The sequence below is a fragment of the Strigops habroptila genome, chromosome 5 (genome assembly GCF_004027225.2).
Source record: "Strigops habroptila isolate Jane chromosome 5, bStrHab1.2.pri, whole genome shotgun sequence".
Taxonomy (NCBI): Eukaryota; Metazoa; Chordata; class Aves; order Psittaciformes; family Psittacidae; genus Strigops; species Strigops habroptila.
This window is the reverse complement of record NC_044281.2, coordinates 61,034,657-61,055,234: the sequence shown is the minus strand read 5'-3', so window position 1 is coordinate 61,055,234 and position 20,578 is coordinate 61,034,657. Positions and strand designations below refer to the sequence as shown.

General features: G+C 47.0%; 1 protein-coding gene across 9 annotated transcripts in view; it reads right to left on the bottom strand.

The window, feature by feature from the left end:
- The window catches only part of GBF1 (golgi brefeldin A resistant guanine nucleotide exchange factor 1), a 107,936-nt gene extending 95,223 nt beyond the window's left edge, over positions 1–12,713 (bottom strand). For 3 of the 9 annotated variants that reach the window (XM_030488637.1, XM_030488636.1, XM_030488629.1), the window contains exons 1-3: positions 12,450–12,713; positions 6,767–6,872; positions 5,414–5,480 (exon numbers count right to left, since the gene is read on the bottom strand). In XM_030488637.1, the coding sequence (XP_030344497.1) occupies positions 5,414–5,480; positions 6,767–6,872; positions 12,450–12,457 (181 nt within the window). In that variant the 5' untranslated portion in view covers positions 12,458–12,713. The other 6 variants (XM_030488638.1, XM_030488630.1, XM_030488635.1 and 3 more) reach the window with 4 other exon arrangements.
- Between the last annotated feature and the right edge of the window lie 7,865 nt (positions 12,714–20,578).

The window sequence follows — 20,578 nt, the reverse complement described above, 5'->3', positions numbered from 1 at the left end:
ACACTCTGCATCAGTGCTGTCCCACATGCAACAAAAAAGCCTTGGAAAAGGGTATGGTGCTTATCTTGGTGCATCTAAAGCTTCACAAATACTAAGTTATTCTTCATCAAGCACATCCAGAAAATATATTAAAACTTAAGTGAAATGACGACAATTTAGGTACTAGTTTTGGGCTTGAGAAATTCACATCCCAGGTCTCCCAGTGCAGCTACATTCTGAGAGCACATTAGTGTCACTCCAGGAAAATTGCTTAGCACAAAATTAGCAACCACCTGGGAAAAGACTGGTTTATTATTTCACCAGTAACATTAAGAAAGGCCCTTTCCATCCTTAAAAATTTTCTAGAGAATGCAACAACAGCTAAATGTTAGCCAGAGTTGCTTGGTCTTCCAAAACAGCAAGTATAACATGTATGGATAACTGTTATTTTCAAATAAGTAAATAAATAGTTTGGGGCGGGTTTGCCGTTGTTTGGGGATTTTTAATTATCACAGGAACAGACATCATCTACAATACCAGTGAGTTTCCTAGGTCTTTTATATGAAACTGATATGCAACAGAAAAAAAGCTTAGGTGATTTTTGTTCAAGGCCAGGTGGGACAGGGCCTTGGGCAACCTGGTTTAGTGGGACATGTCTCTGTCCATGGTAGGGTGGTCGGAACTAGATGATCTTAAGGTCCTTCCCAACCCAAACCATTCTATGTATCTGTGATTTTTTTATTATTTTTTTATGTCTGCTCTAGGTAACATTGCAATCTTTCAATGCAAACAAAGGGAGAAGTATCAGAATGGTTTGGGTTGGAAGGGACCACAGCTGAAAGTTCATCAATATTTGTTATTTGCTAGTAAGTCCAGGTACTTCCTGCAGAAACTCAAGATATAAATAATAATTAAAATGTGGTATTGCTCTTATCTGCAAAGTGCAAAATAACAAGCACTGCAACACTACATGATTCTTATACCTCTTTAAGTAAAAACACTATTTTTTTATGATTTCTTGAGTAGACCATAATGAATATCTCAGATTCTATTCAATAGCACTGCACTAGCACTGAGATCAGGCCACTCATCTATATTTACTATTGATTTACCACTTTTTAAAACTAGGTCTTTCAGAAAAAGTTCTGACATTAACCCCAAAGCAGGATAAAATTCCCATATTGTTTCATATGAATGTCATATTTTACCTAAAACCTGAGTTTCCAGAGCTTAGACTCGAGAAAATGAGTGTGCAATCAAATCTACATACCAGAAAACTGATGGCTACAGTAACAAGTATATTAAGTCTGTACACTGGGCAAAGGTTCTCTTACGGTTACAGTCATTTGACCTTTAGCCAGCTCTTAATGCCCCAGCCAACCCTCTAAAGATGGAGATTTGCAGCAGCTTCTTGTCTGAAATAAGCCATGAAAAGATTCTTCTGAACCCACTGTACAAGCATTCATTTAAAATGTCATGAATGTGCATGAAATCAGAGTGCTTCTAACAGCTTACTTTGCAGCTTCTGTTTAAATGCACTAACTCTGAACCACCAGAGGATAAAAGGACTCAAACCTTCCAGTCTGGCACTCATGGACCTAAAATATACACAAGCACCTCTTCACAGGTGTGTTTACCTAGTTTAAACCTTATTTAAATAGACTCTCGATGCACACACTTTCCACAAACACCTGCTTCTCCCACTGCAGTGCTGACTTGTACAAGGCAGTTGTATTTAGTCATTTTCTATCCTAAAGCCATCCTACAGACCAGTAAGCAGTACTTCAATCATGAAAATCCCAGTTACTGACTCATCCCCCCCCAGCCAGAGCGAAGCGCAAATTCTGCAATGAGGACAACAACTACAGAAGGATCTGCTCTTACCTCCATGTCATTCTGGAATGGTCTGCAGACTTCAACAGCCACAGCAAGATTTAAGGAAACCCAATCCTCATCAGATCATAAAAAAGCAGGCTTATAATTAACTCATATTTCCAGCCATTTGTGGTTATAACACCTCTCCCTAGTGAGCTCAAAAGCATCCTGAATTGGAAACACTCATGAAGGAGACAATGCTCAGTTATCACTAGATGCCAAAAAGAAGCTTCCTTTTGTTGACCTAAATCCGTAAGAAAATTGACAAAACGAACAAATATTTCAATATCCAGACACATTTTCTAGATACCCAGATAACTTGAAAATGGAACCAAATGGAAGCTGTGGTGACAGTGACCCTAGATATAAACTTGTACCAACACTAAGGCTTCCATCAGTTTTAAAACAACCTTTGAAGATGTAGTTGTATTTCAATTTTGCATTCATGGACAAAGCTTGATAGTCACTGCTACCATATGGCCGTAACTCAGGGTACCAATTTTCACTTTTTCTAAGCACTGGAAATACAAGACGCCACATCCAACTTAGGCTTATGGTGCTTATCTCAGTACAACAAGCATTCAGCTGTTAAATTTATCTTGGAGTAACTTATGCATCACCCACAATGACAGAAGCTCTATTTTTCCTTTCTGTTTTTAAGGCACTACTATGGTTAATACTTAAAATATACGCAGCCCATAAAAGCGTACAAATGGCATACAGTAAACCAAATGATACTGAATAGGAGAACACATGCTGTTCATTTTCAAATCATTAAATTGCTTTTATAAATCTATATAAAATTGCCATAGAAATTAAGTTTCTCTCTCAGAATTTTAAAGTGCAACATCATTCCATTTAATTCAGGTCCAAGAGCCTTAGCTAGGTATGCTGAACTACAGAAGTGAAGCTGCTCTTATAATAATCCATGGGATTGTCTGTACTGAGCAACAGCATCTTCTCCAGATGCTTCCTTCAAGAGCATATTTAGACATTACAATGGGATGGGATAGGATACCACTACTTAGCTGCAAGCAAGCTTTTACCATTTTGGTAATCAAATAAAAAACTTAGTTACTCTTGAGGAGCAGTACTTTGTAATGTGGCTCTTTAGCTGCTGGAGGTATTCGGTGCATCTTTATACCCTGGACCAGGGTATTTCAGCATCACAGTCATGACAGAGTTAATACCCACTAGCTCAGAGGAGAACAAAAGGTACTCCACTGCAACATGCCTAACATTTACATTGCCTCTCTTTGCTCATTAAACAGGTTTTGGTTAAATAATGAACAAACTGTATTACAGACTCCGATGAGAATTCCAAAATTATAAATCAACTGGTAAAGCCCAGAGGAGAATGAAGGGAGTGGGAGGGAAGGAAGGATAATATTGACTAATATAAAGGGCGCAGCTTGACAGTGGATATTCCTGCCACACCTGATCAAACATGCTCCGTGGGGGAGGGGAAGGGAGGGAGAGAGCAAGAGGGGAGATGGGACAAGGCAGTCTGAAATTTGCATCCGGAACAGATTAAAATGGGTTCTTGGGGGATTGAGAAAATACATAATATATATTACTATAAATGCAAAATTGTACTAAAAGCTAACTCAAATGTCAAAGATTACAGCTTGAATAAATTTAAATATAAAAGCAACGCGTTTCCATGAGCTAATGAAAGAGACATGAAAGGAAGGTCTAGGCAAAAAAATACCCCCAAAACCACCCACAAAAAACCCTAGGCTTGGACTTTCATCGCCTGGAAGATGAGGCAGGAGACTCTGTATTATTCAAAGGATGGCTTGGGAACAAGTCCATGTCTAAAACTGTGAAAAAAAAAAAAAAAAATGGAGCATAGCAACAATGTCCTATCTCAAGATCCTAGTCAGTAAATAGCAGTCACTGAAGCTGAAATTACCTGTTTAAAAGAACCCAATGTAGTCAAACCAATATGCTAGCATCACCACATATGAGCAATTACTATCTCAGCATGAACCACACTTACATGATGACTAATACTCACAGGGAGTCTCGGAATCTCTCAGTACATTAAACTTTGCTTTCTCTAACACAAGGAGATACTGGGCTTGCATTTTTTCCCCAACAAGTCAACAGCACATTGTATCTAGCTACTCTAGACAAATGGCCAGTCCCTGACATTTACTCATACTGCATCTATTTGAGCATCCTGCCACTCCCTGCTATTGTTGATGACAAGAACTATTTGCAACAATGGCAAAGAACTTCAGGAGTCTTATTTTAAAGAAAATTTTATCTCATGGAAGGGAAACAAGGAAAATTTTGTCCCAAAACACTTTTGGTGACTGTATGCATATCCTACAGAAGATGAATGAGCTTACAACACTCCACAAATCCACACTGTCATGTAGTCTGGGTATAACATCCAGAACAAAGATACCATCCAGAAATGTAAGCTGTTCCCTAAGATGTCATGACCTGACAGAAGGGTCCTGCTCACAGCCAAAGGAAGTTCACCTGGCAAAGCAATGTAAAGAATTATACTTACAGGCAGCCACAAAAAAGGAAGGAATAAGGGCTTAGAACTGGCACATGTCTTCAGCATCTTTCATAAGCACCTGGAAGCAGCACCATTGTACTTCTAGGGAACATACTTTCTATGGGATTCCAGGCTCAATGCTGACACAAGAATGGGCATGCTTTGCAATTAGAAATGCAGAAAATCCACTCAGACTTAGGTTCAGTGCAGCTCTGAACACGCACTGTAAGGGACCAGAAGTAAACCTTACTTTCAAATATTACAATCAGTAAGACAAATCCTGGGAAGAACCAGCAGAATGCCACATACATAGAGCTCAGGATTAGCCTCACTTCCAGACTCTCAACAGACACTTAAACAGTCACTCCTGAAATTACAAAAAGAGAAAACATGTGAGGAAAGGGGAAAAAGACAGGTTAAGGGAAAAAAACACCTGTTCAGAAAACACAAGTCTCAGAAGCCTTGTGTTCTACTTCTGAAATCAATACAGATTTCCAGTTCCTTTCAGCACAACTGGTCACAAAGTAAGCCTTTCACTTCAAGATTCAAAAGACCCAAGTGGAAAGTGAAGCCTGTGCTTCACTTGTTACTGATAACAGATGATGAAAACCAACAAATTGAAGAATGTGAGGAGAAAACAGACAATGGGAGGCTACTTTCTAAGCAGATTTTCCCCACTATTCACAGATCAGAAAGCATAAACAAAGCACAGACATACTGTATAATAATACACCCGATTGCATATATTACTACAAGCGTCAGTATACTAAAGCTTGCATATTTATATATGTGTGTGCACACATACCCCAAAAGTATGTATATATACACATACGCACACATACATATATCTCTCCAGGCAGTGGCAGGAGTTGTATTTGTGTAATAGTTTACATTTGTACTATGCGTCTAAAAGTATATACACATTTTTCTTGTTATTCAATATCTGACCGCTGGATAGTAACTAAGATGAGCAAGTGCATGTGCACATTTATTGTCATGTACACTAGCAGGTATACATACCTGCTGATTTCTGTATAAACTTACCTGTTATATTATTCAGCACTTCTTTTAAGAAGCTAAAGCTATGCAGCAGGGGATCCCTTTCTTCATCCTATAGGTTACATATAAAAAGTCATTAATGAGGCAAACATATTTCTGAAGAGAAATCTTAATAATGGGTCTGTAAAGGCCCATTCATATTCACAGGGCTGAGTCTATCACTGTCAGCGCATTTACTCCATCAAAATCAAGAGAAGCATTTTTGTTTTCCTGCTAGTGCTCCCCAATGTCATACAGCTCAAATGTCAAAGCACAGGTTCAAGACTGAGCATTCTGATTTGGTTTTATTGTCCTTAGAAGTATTTCTGATTAGCCTTCCACTGTTCAATAAATTTCAGAGCAAATCTAACTCATACCATATTGAAATGGCTCATCTGGATTTGCTATAATGTTAATCTATGCAGATTGTAATGGGAACAGAAACGCAATGACATTTGGTGCCATTAAAATAACTTGAAGAAAAAAATCACAGCGCAAAATTTATATGAATAGCTGCATCCTTTAGCCTTAGCCTATCTTTACGATATTAAAATAAGGAGGAACAGCAGTTTCCCCAAGCTGTGTACATCTGCAGCCACACCTCCTACTGGGTGGCAGTGAGTTCTAATGAAGAAATGTCTGTTAGAAAGAAGAAGGGCACTGTCCTTCGACAAACTGAAACCACTTGTGCTGGATGACAGCCATCTGCTCTTCATGTGACATTCTGAAGCACACCACAGATGCAGTTCACCACGTGCACACATTTATACACTGGAAACCATAAACTGACCAACGCATCATTAAACTTGGAAACATTGTATTAATGGCTTTTAACAAAACAGGTTTGCAACTATTAACAGGTTTCAGTGAGGAATATAGGTAGCAGTCACAAAGCAGAGCTAAAGATATTATGCCATATGAAAAATTAATATATACCCTATGCATAATGACTTCCTCAATTTTTATTTCATGGCTTTCATGATAAAGACTGTCTTCTCTAAGAGAGCACTCAAGATATATAAAAACACTGTACTAACTAAAATAACATTACATATTCAAAACCTCTGGCATAGCAGACAATAAAAGTCTAAATGAGATGATTCCCATGTGAAATACAATGAGGGGTTTTCTGTTTACTTATGGGGTATATAGGCAGATTTCCAGCTTTGTACCTCTTACAGTCGCTGGCACACAAGAAGCCAAAATTGATTGGCATGAAACAATGTAGAAAGTTATTCCAAATTTACTTATGAAGTACTGTAACAAATGCTAAAAAAAAATATAAATTGAGGTTCTTTTCCAAAATCAGGTGGTCTCTGCCACAGCATGAAGAGGTAGCAACAATTCAGGGTAACTTACCAAATGTGTGTGAGTGCTCCATCGGGCATTACGCTTTATGGCTCCCACCACCGCGTTGATTTCACCTTGTACAATGTAAATGTTCTTATCCACCATCCTGACAATTCTGAAAATAAAAGTAATTCAAATTAATATCCAGCCCCTCAGAATCATTCTCTCCCTCGGATGAAACACCAACTTGGCCCTAATCAAGCAGGAGGCCTGCAGCAACGCAAGAAACTCTTTCAGATCTTTTTGTGCATGCAGACAAACACAGTTATTTTATCAAAAGGAAGACAAAAGAAAGGTGCTTTTATACAGTGCGTGTTTTCAAGACCATGAGAGAAGACAGTTAGTTCTAACAAAGTTCTAACAAAGCATCTGTGAAGCAAGGCACATTCCTCAGTTTTTTTCTAGTCTATGTAAGCTCACAGAAAGATAAAATGCTGGGGTACCGGGACAGACACCCATGACAATGCAATCACACACACATCTCCAGCAGCACACAAAGTCCTGAAGCTCTACACAGAACACAAAGCCAATCTTATACTCTGTTAAATAAGCATCAGTGGCTTACCAGAGCAAAACTCTTCTGGACTTTAAACTTTGACAAAATCATTTATAACAGATGTTGATTTCACACTTACTTCATGAAAAAACCTTTCAAGAAAGCAGGCAAGTTAAGAAAAAAAAAAGGATAAGACCTCCACAAAGAAATGAGCAAAACTAGAGACGAAACCGGATGGAACACAGGGAGAAAAAGCGAGAAAGCTGATGGCAGAAATTTGCTCTCATGTAGCCTGAGGTTTCACAGGGAAAAACTTAAACCGATGTACCCAGAGAGGCAGAAGAGGCAAAAACAATTATACAAGCAAGAAGTATTTGTAATGGTCTGAGAAAAAGAAATAAAGAGTGGATTACTATAGGATTGTTCTCTCTATACTAGCTGTAGCCCAGACACAGTTGAGCATAAAGAAATAAGAATGGAGGGGAATGAACAGAAATGACTGTTTATAAAAAATAAACAGGACATATAAAGAGGCCGGAGAGTCAGATGATACCATGTCTGCAATTGAGAGGGATTTAGTGAAATGGTAGCCAAGTAATGAGACTTTTTCAGAAGATATGAAAAGGAAACGAGGAATCTAGCTTGAAATCACAACAGGCCATCCATAGGGAAGCAAAAGACTGAAAACAGATGAAACATTGATCATAACTCTTGAAATCAGACAGGCCCATGTAAAGGACTCAATTGGGAAGAGGGAGTGGAGAGTAATAAAACACAGAGAATACAAGAAGGATTTTTGCTCACATAGCAAAAGCAAAGCTGGAAGGAAACAGTTTTTGCTGTATTACTCCAGAGCTCAGAAACACTACCACAGGAATTTCAGAACATACATCCTGAATCTGTCCGGCTTCACGTTAATTGATAGGTTTGAATTATCAAAAACACTTCAAGTATATAAAAACCCTGAGTGAGACTAATTTTTGCTTCAGGACTCTGTAAACAATAGAAATGAAGCAAAATAGTATAAAAAAACACCCCAAACTTATCAAGGGAGAGCATCAGATTTGTTGTTTCAGCTTTTTGTGTGTTTGCAATAGGCAAAACTGTTTCTAACTTCATTAGATTAATTATTCATAATAGTATTTCTAAGTGTCACACAATTAATCTGGGGTAAAGACAAAAGTGTTTTATAATACAGGAACTGCTATGACAGACCAGATCAATAGTTTATCTCATTCACTACCACATGACTCAGAAAAACAAATAGTTCTGCCAAGTAGTTTGCTTGCACCCTGAAGAACAAAGGTTTATATCCTCCCTCCACAGCTGCATATAACAGAACCACAGATATTCTTCCTACGTATGTGTCTAATGCTTGAGATGTTCCCATCCTCAACAGTAACTTATTCCATATATTGACTGCATTAAAATACCCTTGGTAACAGTTTTTTCCTACTTCAGCATGTTGTCTTTGTTTTAGTACAAGGCATTAATGAGAGATTTTATCCTATACATAAAATTCCTCACTTACTTATTCCTTCTTTCAGCAATTCCAAAATTTTCCACATTTCTATACAGGCAATTTGAGGGATCGAACCTCTGGTCTACAGAAGTACTTTGGGGGAAATACTTCACACATTCAAATTTGTCATAACTCAAGTTTTTCCCTATCTTCACCATTACAAAACAATATTGAGCATGTAACCTTTGCGGTGCCATTCCAGGCATTTAGCAAACTGACATGGAAACAAAGTCTCCCCCAGCCTGATTTGGGAAAGCATGTGAATACCAGACATATATATCACATGCCCTACACACACAAAGATACTCAATAGTCCTGCCAATATTTAAGGTGATGCCAAAGCTTAAATGCTATTCTGCATACTACTCAATCTGCTTGTAGGGCTCCTACTTCTTTCCCCCTACTCTTAACCTAAAAGAATCAAGACAGAAAAGTTTGTTAAATTCAGTCCTTCCTGAATGTAGGAAACTTACAATGCTCTGCTGTTCCCAAACCTGGTGCTATCTCCAAGCAGCCAAATATGAGGAAGACAGACACAGACCTCCAACACACACCTTTTCCTTTTAATCTGCTGGGAAACTGAACGTGCTGATCCTTTCAAGCAAGGATGCAAAGGATCCATGTTGCTTGCAAGACTCTCCTGACATTAAAATTCTGTAAAAGTTAAGGGTTTTTTTGCAGTTATATCCTTTCATTGCTAACTATCTGAGAAGCCTTGGTGAGAATGCACTCCTTTCCTTACTAGAGATTTCATTAAATGTAACTTTATTCAAAAGTACTAAAAAAAAACCCAAACCCCAAAACACTTTATACATGCCAAAAACTTACTGGTCCAATGCAATTGAAATAACCTATCATGCTGGAGACACTAATTCACTTTCAGATCTCTAAGCATGGGGTGTGGGTGTGTGTGTGGAAATCCTGCTTTACATTTAAGCTTGCAGTTAGCCAAGCAATAGCATACACGCATTCCAAAGTAATCCACAGCCAAACAGCTTCATTCATGCAAAGAACCTTTGCAACTGTGTGCTGGAGAAGGAAACAGAAAATAATTAATGGCTGGTGGGGAGGGAAGATAGAAAACTATTTTCAGAGATGCACCTTGTAAACTAAAGCCAGCAAAAGCACCATCCATCCCTGTAAAAGTTTATTGCAGGCAACAGAAATAGGTTCTCTAAACTCCACATTTCCTAAAGCCTACCCTTTTTAAACTACCAGGTAATTTCAGTATGCATTATTTCAACTCTGTCTTCATTGCTAAAAACAACTGCTCACACTTTAGAGTTCAGTATAGATGTACTTAAAAATACACTGAAAGAAGTTTGAAGATTGAAATTAATGCTCTAAAGTTGCAGAGAGAAAGTTATGAGATTTACCAGACCAACACCAAATGGTCAGTTTGGTTTATGAGAGCATGGTGGTAGTCAAGCAAAACCACTAACTGTTTGTCCAACATACAACAAAAAAAAAATGCTGACATGAATTCAGGCTTAATGTTACAATGGTATGGTCTGAAGAGTGGGATATTGTGTAACTGTTGGTTGGACAGGTTAACAGAACTACCAATGCTGAAGATCAGTAAAAAAACCTAGCAAAGCCATGGTTCCAACACCTCTTGATGTCTTCAGATCAAGACTGGATACCTTTTCTGAAGGCAATCTTTAATCAAACACAAGATAGCAGATTCAGTACTGAAACAAACAAATTAAGTTCCGTGGCCTTGAGTTACACAGAAAAAACAGGAAAGTTACCTATTAAATTTCAAATGCTTTTCAGCTCCTTATCTTTTCAGTTAGTCCTACATAAACTCCTGTTTCTCATGATAGGTTCATGATCTGCAGACCAGTCCTCAGATTTCAGTCCTGTGCAGAACTTCAACAGGCAAAATGACAGCTCCGAACCAAGGCAACACAGCTGCCCAGCCCACCACGAGAACCAGGAAAGCTGTCAGCATTCAGAGCCTCACTGCTAACAAGATTAGGAACACTATCAGTGGAAAAAGGTAGATGCCTGAGCGTGTCATATAAGAAGAAAATCTTCAAAGCCCTCTTAAAGCCTTCAGCAATGTTCTGCGGACAGTAACTACCACTTTTCTGAGACTCCTGAAACAGTATCACACGTGAAATCGTCACAGAAAAGCACTGGTGAGATTTACATCGGCAAATGTTATCTCACACGAGCACTTGAACACTCCACTGCTCAACCCTGGAACACACTACTGCAAAACATCCCAGTGCATATGAACCCAAATTTTTCCTGGGTATTACCCTAAGACATCTCAGGTACACTCTTAGGAAACACTCCCTCTGTTGCAGGGAAATGTCTGCAACTCTTCTGGAAACAAGCAAGAGTTCGCATCAGAAGTGACAAAGTCTGGCAGACTTCCATCAAGTCACTTCTGCCTATCACTAACTTCCACCTTCAGCTATGGAAACTGACTCAAACCTGGTGAAACTGCTCCAATAAATAGCAATAATAAAAAACAACGTAACCACTACATACGCAAGAAAGGTAGTATTTGAAAGTAAGCTTCTGTTGACCTAAATTTGCACTGTTTATGATAATGCATAAACAATCTACATACTCTCTGACCTAGATTTGGCCACTGGAGTCCCACTGCTATCAAAACAGAAACACAACACCCTTTAATCCGTGAATCACAAACAATTCCTGCCTAACTCAGAGCTAGCTAGGTTAACCAGAAGCCCAGCCGGCAATGAAAAAGCTCCCTTGCTTCCTTCTGAACCGCGTGCAGAAGGCATGAATCCCTACCACGAAACTTTACTTGCCTGGGTTTTTCATGTAATTACTCTGCAATAAATAACACTGGCAGCAAAAGTTCAGAGAAGTCAGCATGTTTCTGCAAATGCTAGCTCTTAATGCCTGGACAAAAATAATAGAAGAGCATTAATTTATAAATATACACAGTCCAGCAACACTAGAATTCTGAGCAGTGATGAACACTCTTTAAAAAAAATAAGCAGTGGTAACATGACAGCAGTGGCACATCAAAAGGAAGGTGGGACAGGCTTCTCTGCAAGTCTCCACATTTAGCTGCAACAACGAGGTGGGGCCTGGGAACCAAGAAGAGACGGTAACTCCATTTATCTGTCAAAACTGCAGAGTAAAAATGAAACCTAAGGGAAATACGAGACGGGCAATTTTTGTCTTCCAATTACGTCATACTGTTTAAACCAAAAAACACGGTACCAGCTGAACTCGTAAGGTACACCCCAAGTTAGCTCCGAGCCTCCCTCCTGCCGCAGCCAAGCAGCTGGCCATATGCCGGGAGAAGTCTCCATTTCCACCGGTATTTAAGCACGGCAACTTGCCGCACGGTAAGCGGCTGCCTGTGCAGGTGCGGCACCGGCCCGGCCCGGCCCCGCCGGGCGCTGCGCTGCGGGCGCGACACCTCCGGCCTCCCGCCCCGCGGGGCACCGGGGACAGGCCGCCACGCGCGTCACGTCACGCCCGGGCCTGGAGGGGCGGCTGCCGCCTCCCCCCCCGCCGCCGCCGCCGCGGGGCCTGCCCCGGCACCCTGCCCGCCCCCGGGGCTGCCTTGGCTCCGTCCACGCCCCCCGCAAGCCCCGCGCGGTTCCCCCGCCGCAGCCTCCCTCCCGCCCACCCCCGCGTCGCGACAGTATCGCGACAGGTACTCGCCGCCCGGCACTGACCCCCGCATCCAAAATGGCGGCGCCTGTTCACCCGCGGCGGCGGCCGCTTCACATATCGGTCAGGCGGGCGGCGCCGCGAGCGGGAGGGCTGAGCCGCGCCTCTGTCCGCCCCCCGGCCCTCCCGGTGGCGGAGGGAGGCGGCGGCGGTCCCGGCGAGGCCGCCGAGCGCGGGGTCCTCCCGGGCGCGGGCAAGCGAAACCGGCTCCGCAGCGCTCTCACTGACGTGGAAACAGGCGCACCGCAACCCGCTGCCTGGTTACTACGCAAACGGACAGCCCGCGCAGCCAACCCGCGCACGATGGGGCCGGCAGCTCCCTGAGGTGTCCAATAGGATCAGGGTGTGAAACCGGAGGAGGCGGGCCCTCCAGTGACAAGCGGCAGAGAGCCAATGGGAGCAGGAAGGGTAGAACTAGCAGAACCGCTGGCCAACCGCGAAGGACTGCCGCGGCCGCGGGGCGCAGCAAGGGTGGTTGAGCGGAAGCCGAAGGAAGGGCTGTGCTCGCAAAGCATTGTGGGCTGGGACGCACGCCCGCGCCGCGCCCTGGCGGCGGGTCCCTGCGGGCGGGGCAGCCCCGGGGTCCCGGCCCGCCCATGGCCCGGCCCAGCGCAGACCCCGGGCGAGTGCGTGTGTGGGACCGCAAAGGGGCCCTTCCGACGCGCGCCTGTGGGTCTTCCCGGGGGAGGGACTTAGCGAGTGAAGGGGCACAGGGCTCGTACAGCAGTGGTTGGGTCAGACTCCTCTTGTTGGCACGGTGAAGCAGAGGCTGCGGCAATGGCTTTGCCGGTATTTCCCAGCTTGTTCTGTGGCATCTCCCAGCTGCTTCCCCGGATCCGGTTGGGAGGTAGTGCTCAGCACACGGCCTGTTTCCTCCTGGACACTTCCCCCTGGGTCGCAGTTCTGCTGTTGCTGTTGCTGGATCGGCTCCCCTGGGCCAGTGGACAGGCAGGAAAGTTCAGATGGACAAAACAGGGCATGCAGCTATTCAGAGAGTGCACACAACAGCACTCAGAAGAGCACATGCAGCTTTTCCCTCCTCTGCAGTCCTGCTTGCCTGGTGACTTCCCTCAGTCCTGAACACAACTGATACTTTGCTTGAGCTGGGCCACAAGCCGTGTGCTATGGCCTTAGCTCATCCAGCCCAGCTAGCCTGGCAGCCACAACTTCAGCTGCTCTTTGAAGCCAGTTTATTGACCAACACTTTGCATCAAGAGCAATCACAGCTTTGCAAATGTACAGCATCTAGCGCAATGAATTCTTGGTGCTGGTCCAACCTTCTCTGCCATTTTCCGAACCTATGCCCCAGTGTCAATGCAGTATATATACCGCAATAGCAGTAATCTGCAGGGGTCACTCTGCTTATTTAAGCTTCTGCCATTGAACTTGGGGCAGAGAACAGTGCTAGCATCTGCAGCCAGATCAGCCTGGGGACTTGTTGTGGCAGGTGTTAAGAGTGGTCAAAGCAGCAGCTACCACAAAATCTTACTCTCTCTGAGGAAAACACAAATCAAACTGAAGGTGAGGGAAAGGTGGAAAGGTCAAAAGATATTCATTCACTGTCCTAATCACAACTTCATCTGCTGCAGTGTGGCTGAAGGAGGGAAGTTCTTGAAGGACCAGGAGAACGTGTACCAGGACTCTTCCTTGGCCAGCCAAACCCAAATCTAAGGCAGATTCCAATGCCACCCTGAAAGATGGCCAGAAATCATCATGTGCCTGAGAGCCCAGCCTCCAGAGAGGGTGTTGTGGGATGGGACACTGGAAATGGTAGTCACAATATCCGTCCCTTTCCACATGAATAGCTTCCCAAATATTGCCTGATCAAGAATCAATGTACCTTAGACTGAAACTGCTGTTACCTCCCAGCTCTGGCAGCTGGAGACCAGGGGACCTGCTTCAGCTGGGCTTTACCTGATAACATGTAGGAAGTCTTTGGAGTTGGAATTTTAAGCTGTAATTGCATTAAGCAGCCACATTTATTCTCCAACAGTGGAACAAGATACAGCATGCTCCAGTGGTCTAACCATAGGCTTGGAAGCTAAAATGTACCACCCCAGCCTCTCCTGCAGCCATAGTACATGCAATTTTTAGCTTGGGTTCCTCAGCTATAAAACAGGCAGTGAAATACTCACCTAGTGCAGTAAGATTGCAAAAGCCATCTAAACAATGAGAAAAGGTTTGAAGAACAAGCAGATTAGGTGCTAGTGCTTTCTCCTTCCCTTCTTCCCTGCTCCAGCAGCCCACTGAAACTCCTGTGGTATCTGCCAGCCGTTTGCAAATTCACAGGAGTTTGTCATTGCCACTCTGTCCATCTGTTTCATGCTCAGGGAAGGGGGTTTCAGGTGCTGGCTTGGCCACTGCACACAGCGCAGCTCAGTCCAGGTCAGCCAAGCCTGCTTGCCCTGTCAGGGAAGGGTCTGGAGCCCTCTCTCTGCCTTCTTGCCACACAGCTCAGGTTCCCACCCTTTCCAATCTGGTGAATCAAACCCTGCTAAGGTGTTATTTATGGAAGCCTGTCACGAAGCTTGAAACCGAGCCAGCCAGGAGCCTTCTGCTTCACCCAAATGCATCTTAGTGCATTAATAAAGAGCAAACATTGCAATGTGCTTTGCATTTTTACTTACAATCCAGCACTGCATTGTCTGGAGAGAAAAACAATATGGTACAGCCTCATGCTGCCTGGGGAGAAAAGAGTTTGCTGGCGCTGTGTTAGTCAGCCCTCAGGCAGCCCAGCACCGCCCTGGCCACACAGAAAATCCTGCTGATGTGACAGTGCAGCACCAACGCCTCCACCCCGGCAGCAGCAGGGAAACCTGGGCTGCCTGGGCCGCCTGATCCAGCGCCACTTTGCCAGAGCAGTGCACAGCTGAGTACAGACCCTGGGTGGACAAGTTGGAGCACTCTGTTTGCATCAAAGGACCCAGGTGTAGGAGCAGGACACAGAAGAGTCCCTTGTCCCATTATTCCCAAGATAATGCACTAGTTCTCACACACGAAGTGGTACAATGAAACCAAAGACCAGACAAGCACAGCCTGTGCAAATCCCTCAGGTTCCAGCTGCCTGGTCAGGGAAGCTGGGCTTTATCCTCACTGCAAAGATGCAGCTTTTCAGCAGGGTTTCTGTCTTTATTCCTCCTCAGCCAACAAGGAGCATACAGAGGGGCTGAAACTCACTGACAATCGTCCCCTCAGGCTTTGCCCAAGTACCTGGTGAGCTCACCTGCTTTCATCCGACTCCTGAGCAGCCAGCTCCTTGCAAAGAGCAATGTCTCGTGTGGCACACCAACTGCCTTCATTTGGGTCGAGGATGCCAGAGTAAAAGCCTGCTCCCCACAAGCCTTTGATGAGAATGTCACAAAACCATGTTGCAAAACATCTCTGCCTCTGCAATCTGCATCAACTTTGCACGGTCCATCACTCTTGCTCAGCCCCTGCCAGTTCACGGTTATCTGTAGATTTCAGACCCATGGGCACATGCCACACAGAAATTCCCCAGCAGGTTAAAGAGCCTGAGAGAGGTTGAACTTCCATCCCCTCCTCTTAGAGGCTTTTGCTGTTTCTCAAAAGCTTAGTAAGGTTTCCAGAAAAAGAGCAGAAAGAGGGAGTTGATTCAGAAGCAATTGTCATGGCTAGAAACTACTTGCAGCCACTGTCCCCAGAGCTGAGCATCCCAAAAATGCTGCTGAATGCTGAACACAGTGGTTCTAACCAGCTGCTTATTTCCAGAGCAAGCTCAGGTAGAGGCTAGCCCAAAGCCAGCTGAAGGCTCCCAGAAGGAAAACTGATGTGCTTCATCTTGGTGCAACCTGCACTAGGACAAGAACCTAAAACTGAAGCAGCAGAGCTAAACTGAGACAGTCAAGAATATGAAAACCCTCCTCTGGAAACTGTACAAAGTACAATATTGAAGGTGCAGAGCAGCCTCCTTAGGTTAAAATGCCCTGCCAGCTGTTCTGCTTAGCCCATTTCTCAGGAGCACTCCTGCACTTCCCGGTGACACGGAACTCTCCTGATGAACATCCTGATATAATGTTTTCCATTGTCTCTTCTTAGCCAAGGCAAGCCATGCCTTTTTGGCAGAAGCAACCCAAGCTCAGTTAGTCATATCTTTGTCACCTCTTGGCTAGACTACAGCTATGTGATACACCTGGGCAGGAAGCCCACAGCACTTGGCAAATGCCAAATAGAAGGGTATGCTGCAGTGGGAGCCCTGGCTACCACAAAGGCATCAAACGTACCCTCTGCTCCTTAGGCCACCTTCTGGCTTGAAAGCCAAGCCAAATTCAAGCCTGAGTCCTGATCTTCAAGGCATTTGATGGCATGGACCCAGCATGGCCAGAAGATCAGTTAAGACACAAAGATGGAAACCATGATCAACAGTCAACAACTCCGCTGCTCTCCAAGAGCAATGAACACATCCAGCATGAGGACTGCATCTGCCTGTGACAGAGACGGGATTTTCTTTGAGAACAAACTCTTCCCAGCTGGTGAAAAATGCAGTATGTCTAAGATGCTGAGTAATTCCCTCCTTTTGAATATCCCATCTGCCAAGATGTGAGTCAGGTTCACTCTGGGTTTAGTTTGCTTTTGCTTCCCCCCTTCCCCTCTATTTTTTATTTCATATAAAATTATAACATCTGTCTCCTGAACCCAGGCGAAGTTCTTGGTCTCTTCCCCAGCAATGAATTCTTCAGTTGGCAAGACAAGATGCACTACAGCTAAGAGGTCTTGGCACTAACCAGCAAGATCTGCTACTACATTTCAACAAGACACTCTTCAGGGGTCAGTCCAGCAGTTGCACTGAGGTTGCCCTAATAAAAAACTCCTAATGCAGGTCCCTGGGTGGTCTAATCCAGCAGTCTTCACACCGTGCTCCACACGGAACAAACTTGTGACATAGTGCCCAAGGGAGATAGCTAAAACCACCTTTGTTTCGTTACTACTTCAAAGCATAAGCGCTACCTGTATTTGCTGCGGGCTACTGATGATGAAAGGTTTGGAGGGAGAGGGAGGCAATTCAAAATAAGGTCCCTTCATTGTTGCAGATCCTGAGCAGGGTTTTCAGCTTCCCTGTGGCATGTGGTGGTAGAGACAGACTGTCCCGTGGAAAGTGCTAGTGCTGTTGCACTGTGTCTGCTTCTCTTGATGGAGACAAGCCTATGCCGGGGTGGATTAAAATCTGGGCTGGAAAAAGATGCGGTCTAGCTTGCTGTCATTTTTGGCAGGCAAAAAAGCAGTTAGGCAAACACAAACCCCAGATTACTACCGTTAAAAAAACATGGTAATTTCTCATAAGCACGTCAACATTGTGACTCCTTTTAAACTCTCTGTGTCTCTGCTGAATTAACATGTTTGTGTGTGTTTTTGAACTGTAATTCATAATGCCTGGGTCTACTTAACCTCTCTTAACATGCTGTGCTTCTTCGTGTGCATTTGTCTTCCTGTACATATCTATATGCCACGTTGTGCATTTAGCAGGCTCCCTAAATATGGCTTGTAAATCACCCGGGGTTAAAATTCACTCCTATTCTCGCAACTTATTTCCTAATCTCTAAAACATGTCAGTGGAAGAGCTTGAGGGTGACCTTTGGCATCATAAATCGGAGAACAGGTTGACATGGAAATGACCTCAAGAAAATCAGACCGTAGAATCACGCGTCCAGCTCCCTAAGAGCCTGGCGGGGATAAACTTCTCCCCTGGGCTCAGGTATCCCAAGGCAGGAGAGGCCAACCCCGACTGCTGCAAACCTCTCCCTGTGAGCTCTGGGAGAGAGGGGACGTGTCTGCTCGGAGCGAAATGTGTGTGCAAAGACGCCCAAGGCTTGCTGCAGCGGGGACGAGCATTCGGCGACACTTCAGGGAAGGATCGCACCCTGCCCCGCTGCACCGGGATGCTGCCATCCTGAACTTCGGGAGGAGCCAGGCTGGAGCCTCAGCTACAAGTAGCATTTGGGTTCCACGAGAGCCATCAGCGGGTGGGAGCGCGGTGCTTCCCGCACCGCCGGCAGCCCCGGTGTTCCCGGGAGAAGCGGCACAGACAGTATCGCCGAAGAAGCGCTTCTCGGTACCGCCGAGAGCCGCAACAGCGTGCGCGGAAATTAGCCCGTGATTAGCATCCCCTGCAACTGCTGCTCCATCGTGCAGGGGAGCGCGTCCAGCAGCCGACTGCGAACTCAGTTTCCCCCCGAAACCTCTGCCTGGCTGGTGTCTTTGACTGTAAAGCCCGAATATGCTTGACCCGCCAGTACTGTCCGGAACGGATGCCCAACACGGGCTCCAGGGTATCGGATCGCCAAGCGGCGAACAGCGCACGCAGGCAACGGTAGCGGCAGCGGTAACAACAGTATGTAAGTGTACACATACATACATATACACACACGGGCACCCCTACGAGCCGCAGGGCTGGTGGGGCAGGGCGCCCAGCGCCGGGAGACGTCCCCCGCCCGCCCGCTCGTCGCTCCCCCTGCCCCGGCGCGGCCGTGGTGGAGGCCCCGGTGCGGCGGGACAGGGGCGGGGCCAGCGCGGCGGGGGGGGGGCTGCCGCCCTACCCGGCGAATCCCGGGGCCGCGGCGCGGCGGGATGAAAATGAGGCGCGGCGTGATTGGGCGGTGGGAGCGAGGGGCGGGGCGTGGGGCGGGCGGTGCTGGACGGGGCGGGCGGCGGCGGGCTCGCAGCTGGAATGGGGCGGGCGGGAGCGGGGCGCCCGGTGCAGCTGGCGGGGGGCGCCGGCCGCCCGCCATAAAGTGAATGGCCAGGGTGAATGGGAGGCAGTCGGCCGGCTCCCTCCGCCGTCCCCGTGAGCCGCGGACCGGCAGCAAGGCGCAGAGTGCCCGGGGAGCCGGGGGGATTTACTTTCTGACAGCGGCAGAGCAGCCTGGGCCGCGGGGCGGGGGCCAGCTTCGCCCCTCTCGCAGGATTAAGGCCGCCCAGCCGAGCCCGCATCTGGAGCCGCTGTAAGTGTCCCTCCGTCCCCCGCCTTCCGGGCGGGGTTCTCCCCTTATTTCCTCGTAAGTCCCTCGGTGCCAGCCCGGCCGTGCGGCGCCGGCCGGCCGCAGCCCTTGCGACGCCGCCACAGGGCAAGAGCATCCCTGGCGGGGCGACTCATGCGGAGCAAGGAGCGGCGGACGGGGGCAAAAGGAGAGCGGGATGAGCGAACCCTACCCTACCACCCAGGATTGGTCCCGGGGCTGAGTGCGGCGGAGCTGTCCCCCGGCGCTGCCCCGACCGCTGCCCGCCCGGCGGCGGGGCGCGGCGCCTCTCCCGCTCTGCCCTTGCAGGACACGGCGGCCCCCTGCCCGCCGCCACCGAGGTGCCGCCACCTCGGCCGCCCTTCGGGACCACTGCGGGCCCCTCCCGGCGAGCGTTGCCGGAGCCTTCCGCCGTTGCTAAACTTAGTCATTTTCCATTCGGGCGAGCGGGGCAGGGGCTGTTTAAATTAGCCGGGGCTCGCCGTAAATAACGGTGCTGCGGGCTGCGGCTCAGCTGTCTGCAGGATCCGGGGGAGAAGGGCGCGGGGAGCATAGGCGGGGAGACATCGCCGGGGAAAAGGCAGGCAGCCCGACGGCTTTTGGACAGTTGGATAAATGATATTTATGTAACGGGCTGGCTCCTGTTTACAGCAGAGCCGACCTCCCTGCAGCGCCGGAGAGAGGGCGAGCCGGCCCCGCGGACGGGGCGAACCTGCCCCGGAACACCGCCGGCGGCTGAGCGCCGGGGCTCCCGGGGGCCCGACCGGCAATAACAGCCCCGTGCTAGCTGCGGGAGAAGGAGGAGGGCGGGAAACGCCGAGTTCCGCTGGGAGCTCCGAGCCGCCACGGCGGAGCGCGGCCGCCCAGCGCTGGGCGGCTGCGGGCAGAGCCGGCCGTCAGACCTGCGGGCGCTTGCACGAGCTCCGCCGTCTCCCCGGCAGTGGGGGCACGGTGCAAACCGGCGTCCCTCCATCCCGCCGGGTGCCCGGGAAGCCCGGCCGATCGCAGCAGGCGCCTGACGGAGCCCGGTGCCGGCCGCTCCCCCGGCAATTCCCCGCTCAACGAGTGCAGCCCCGGGGGAAGGGCTAACCCGCCAGCGCGGCACCCCCTTGTCCTTCCCCCTGTCCTCCTCCTCGGAGCGGCAGAGAGGAACGTCTTCGCCG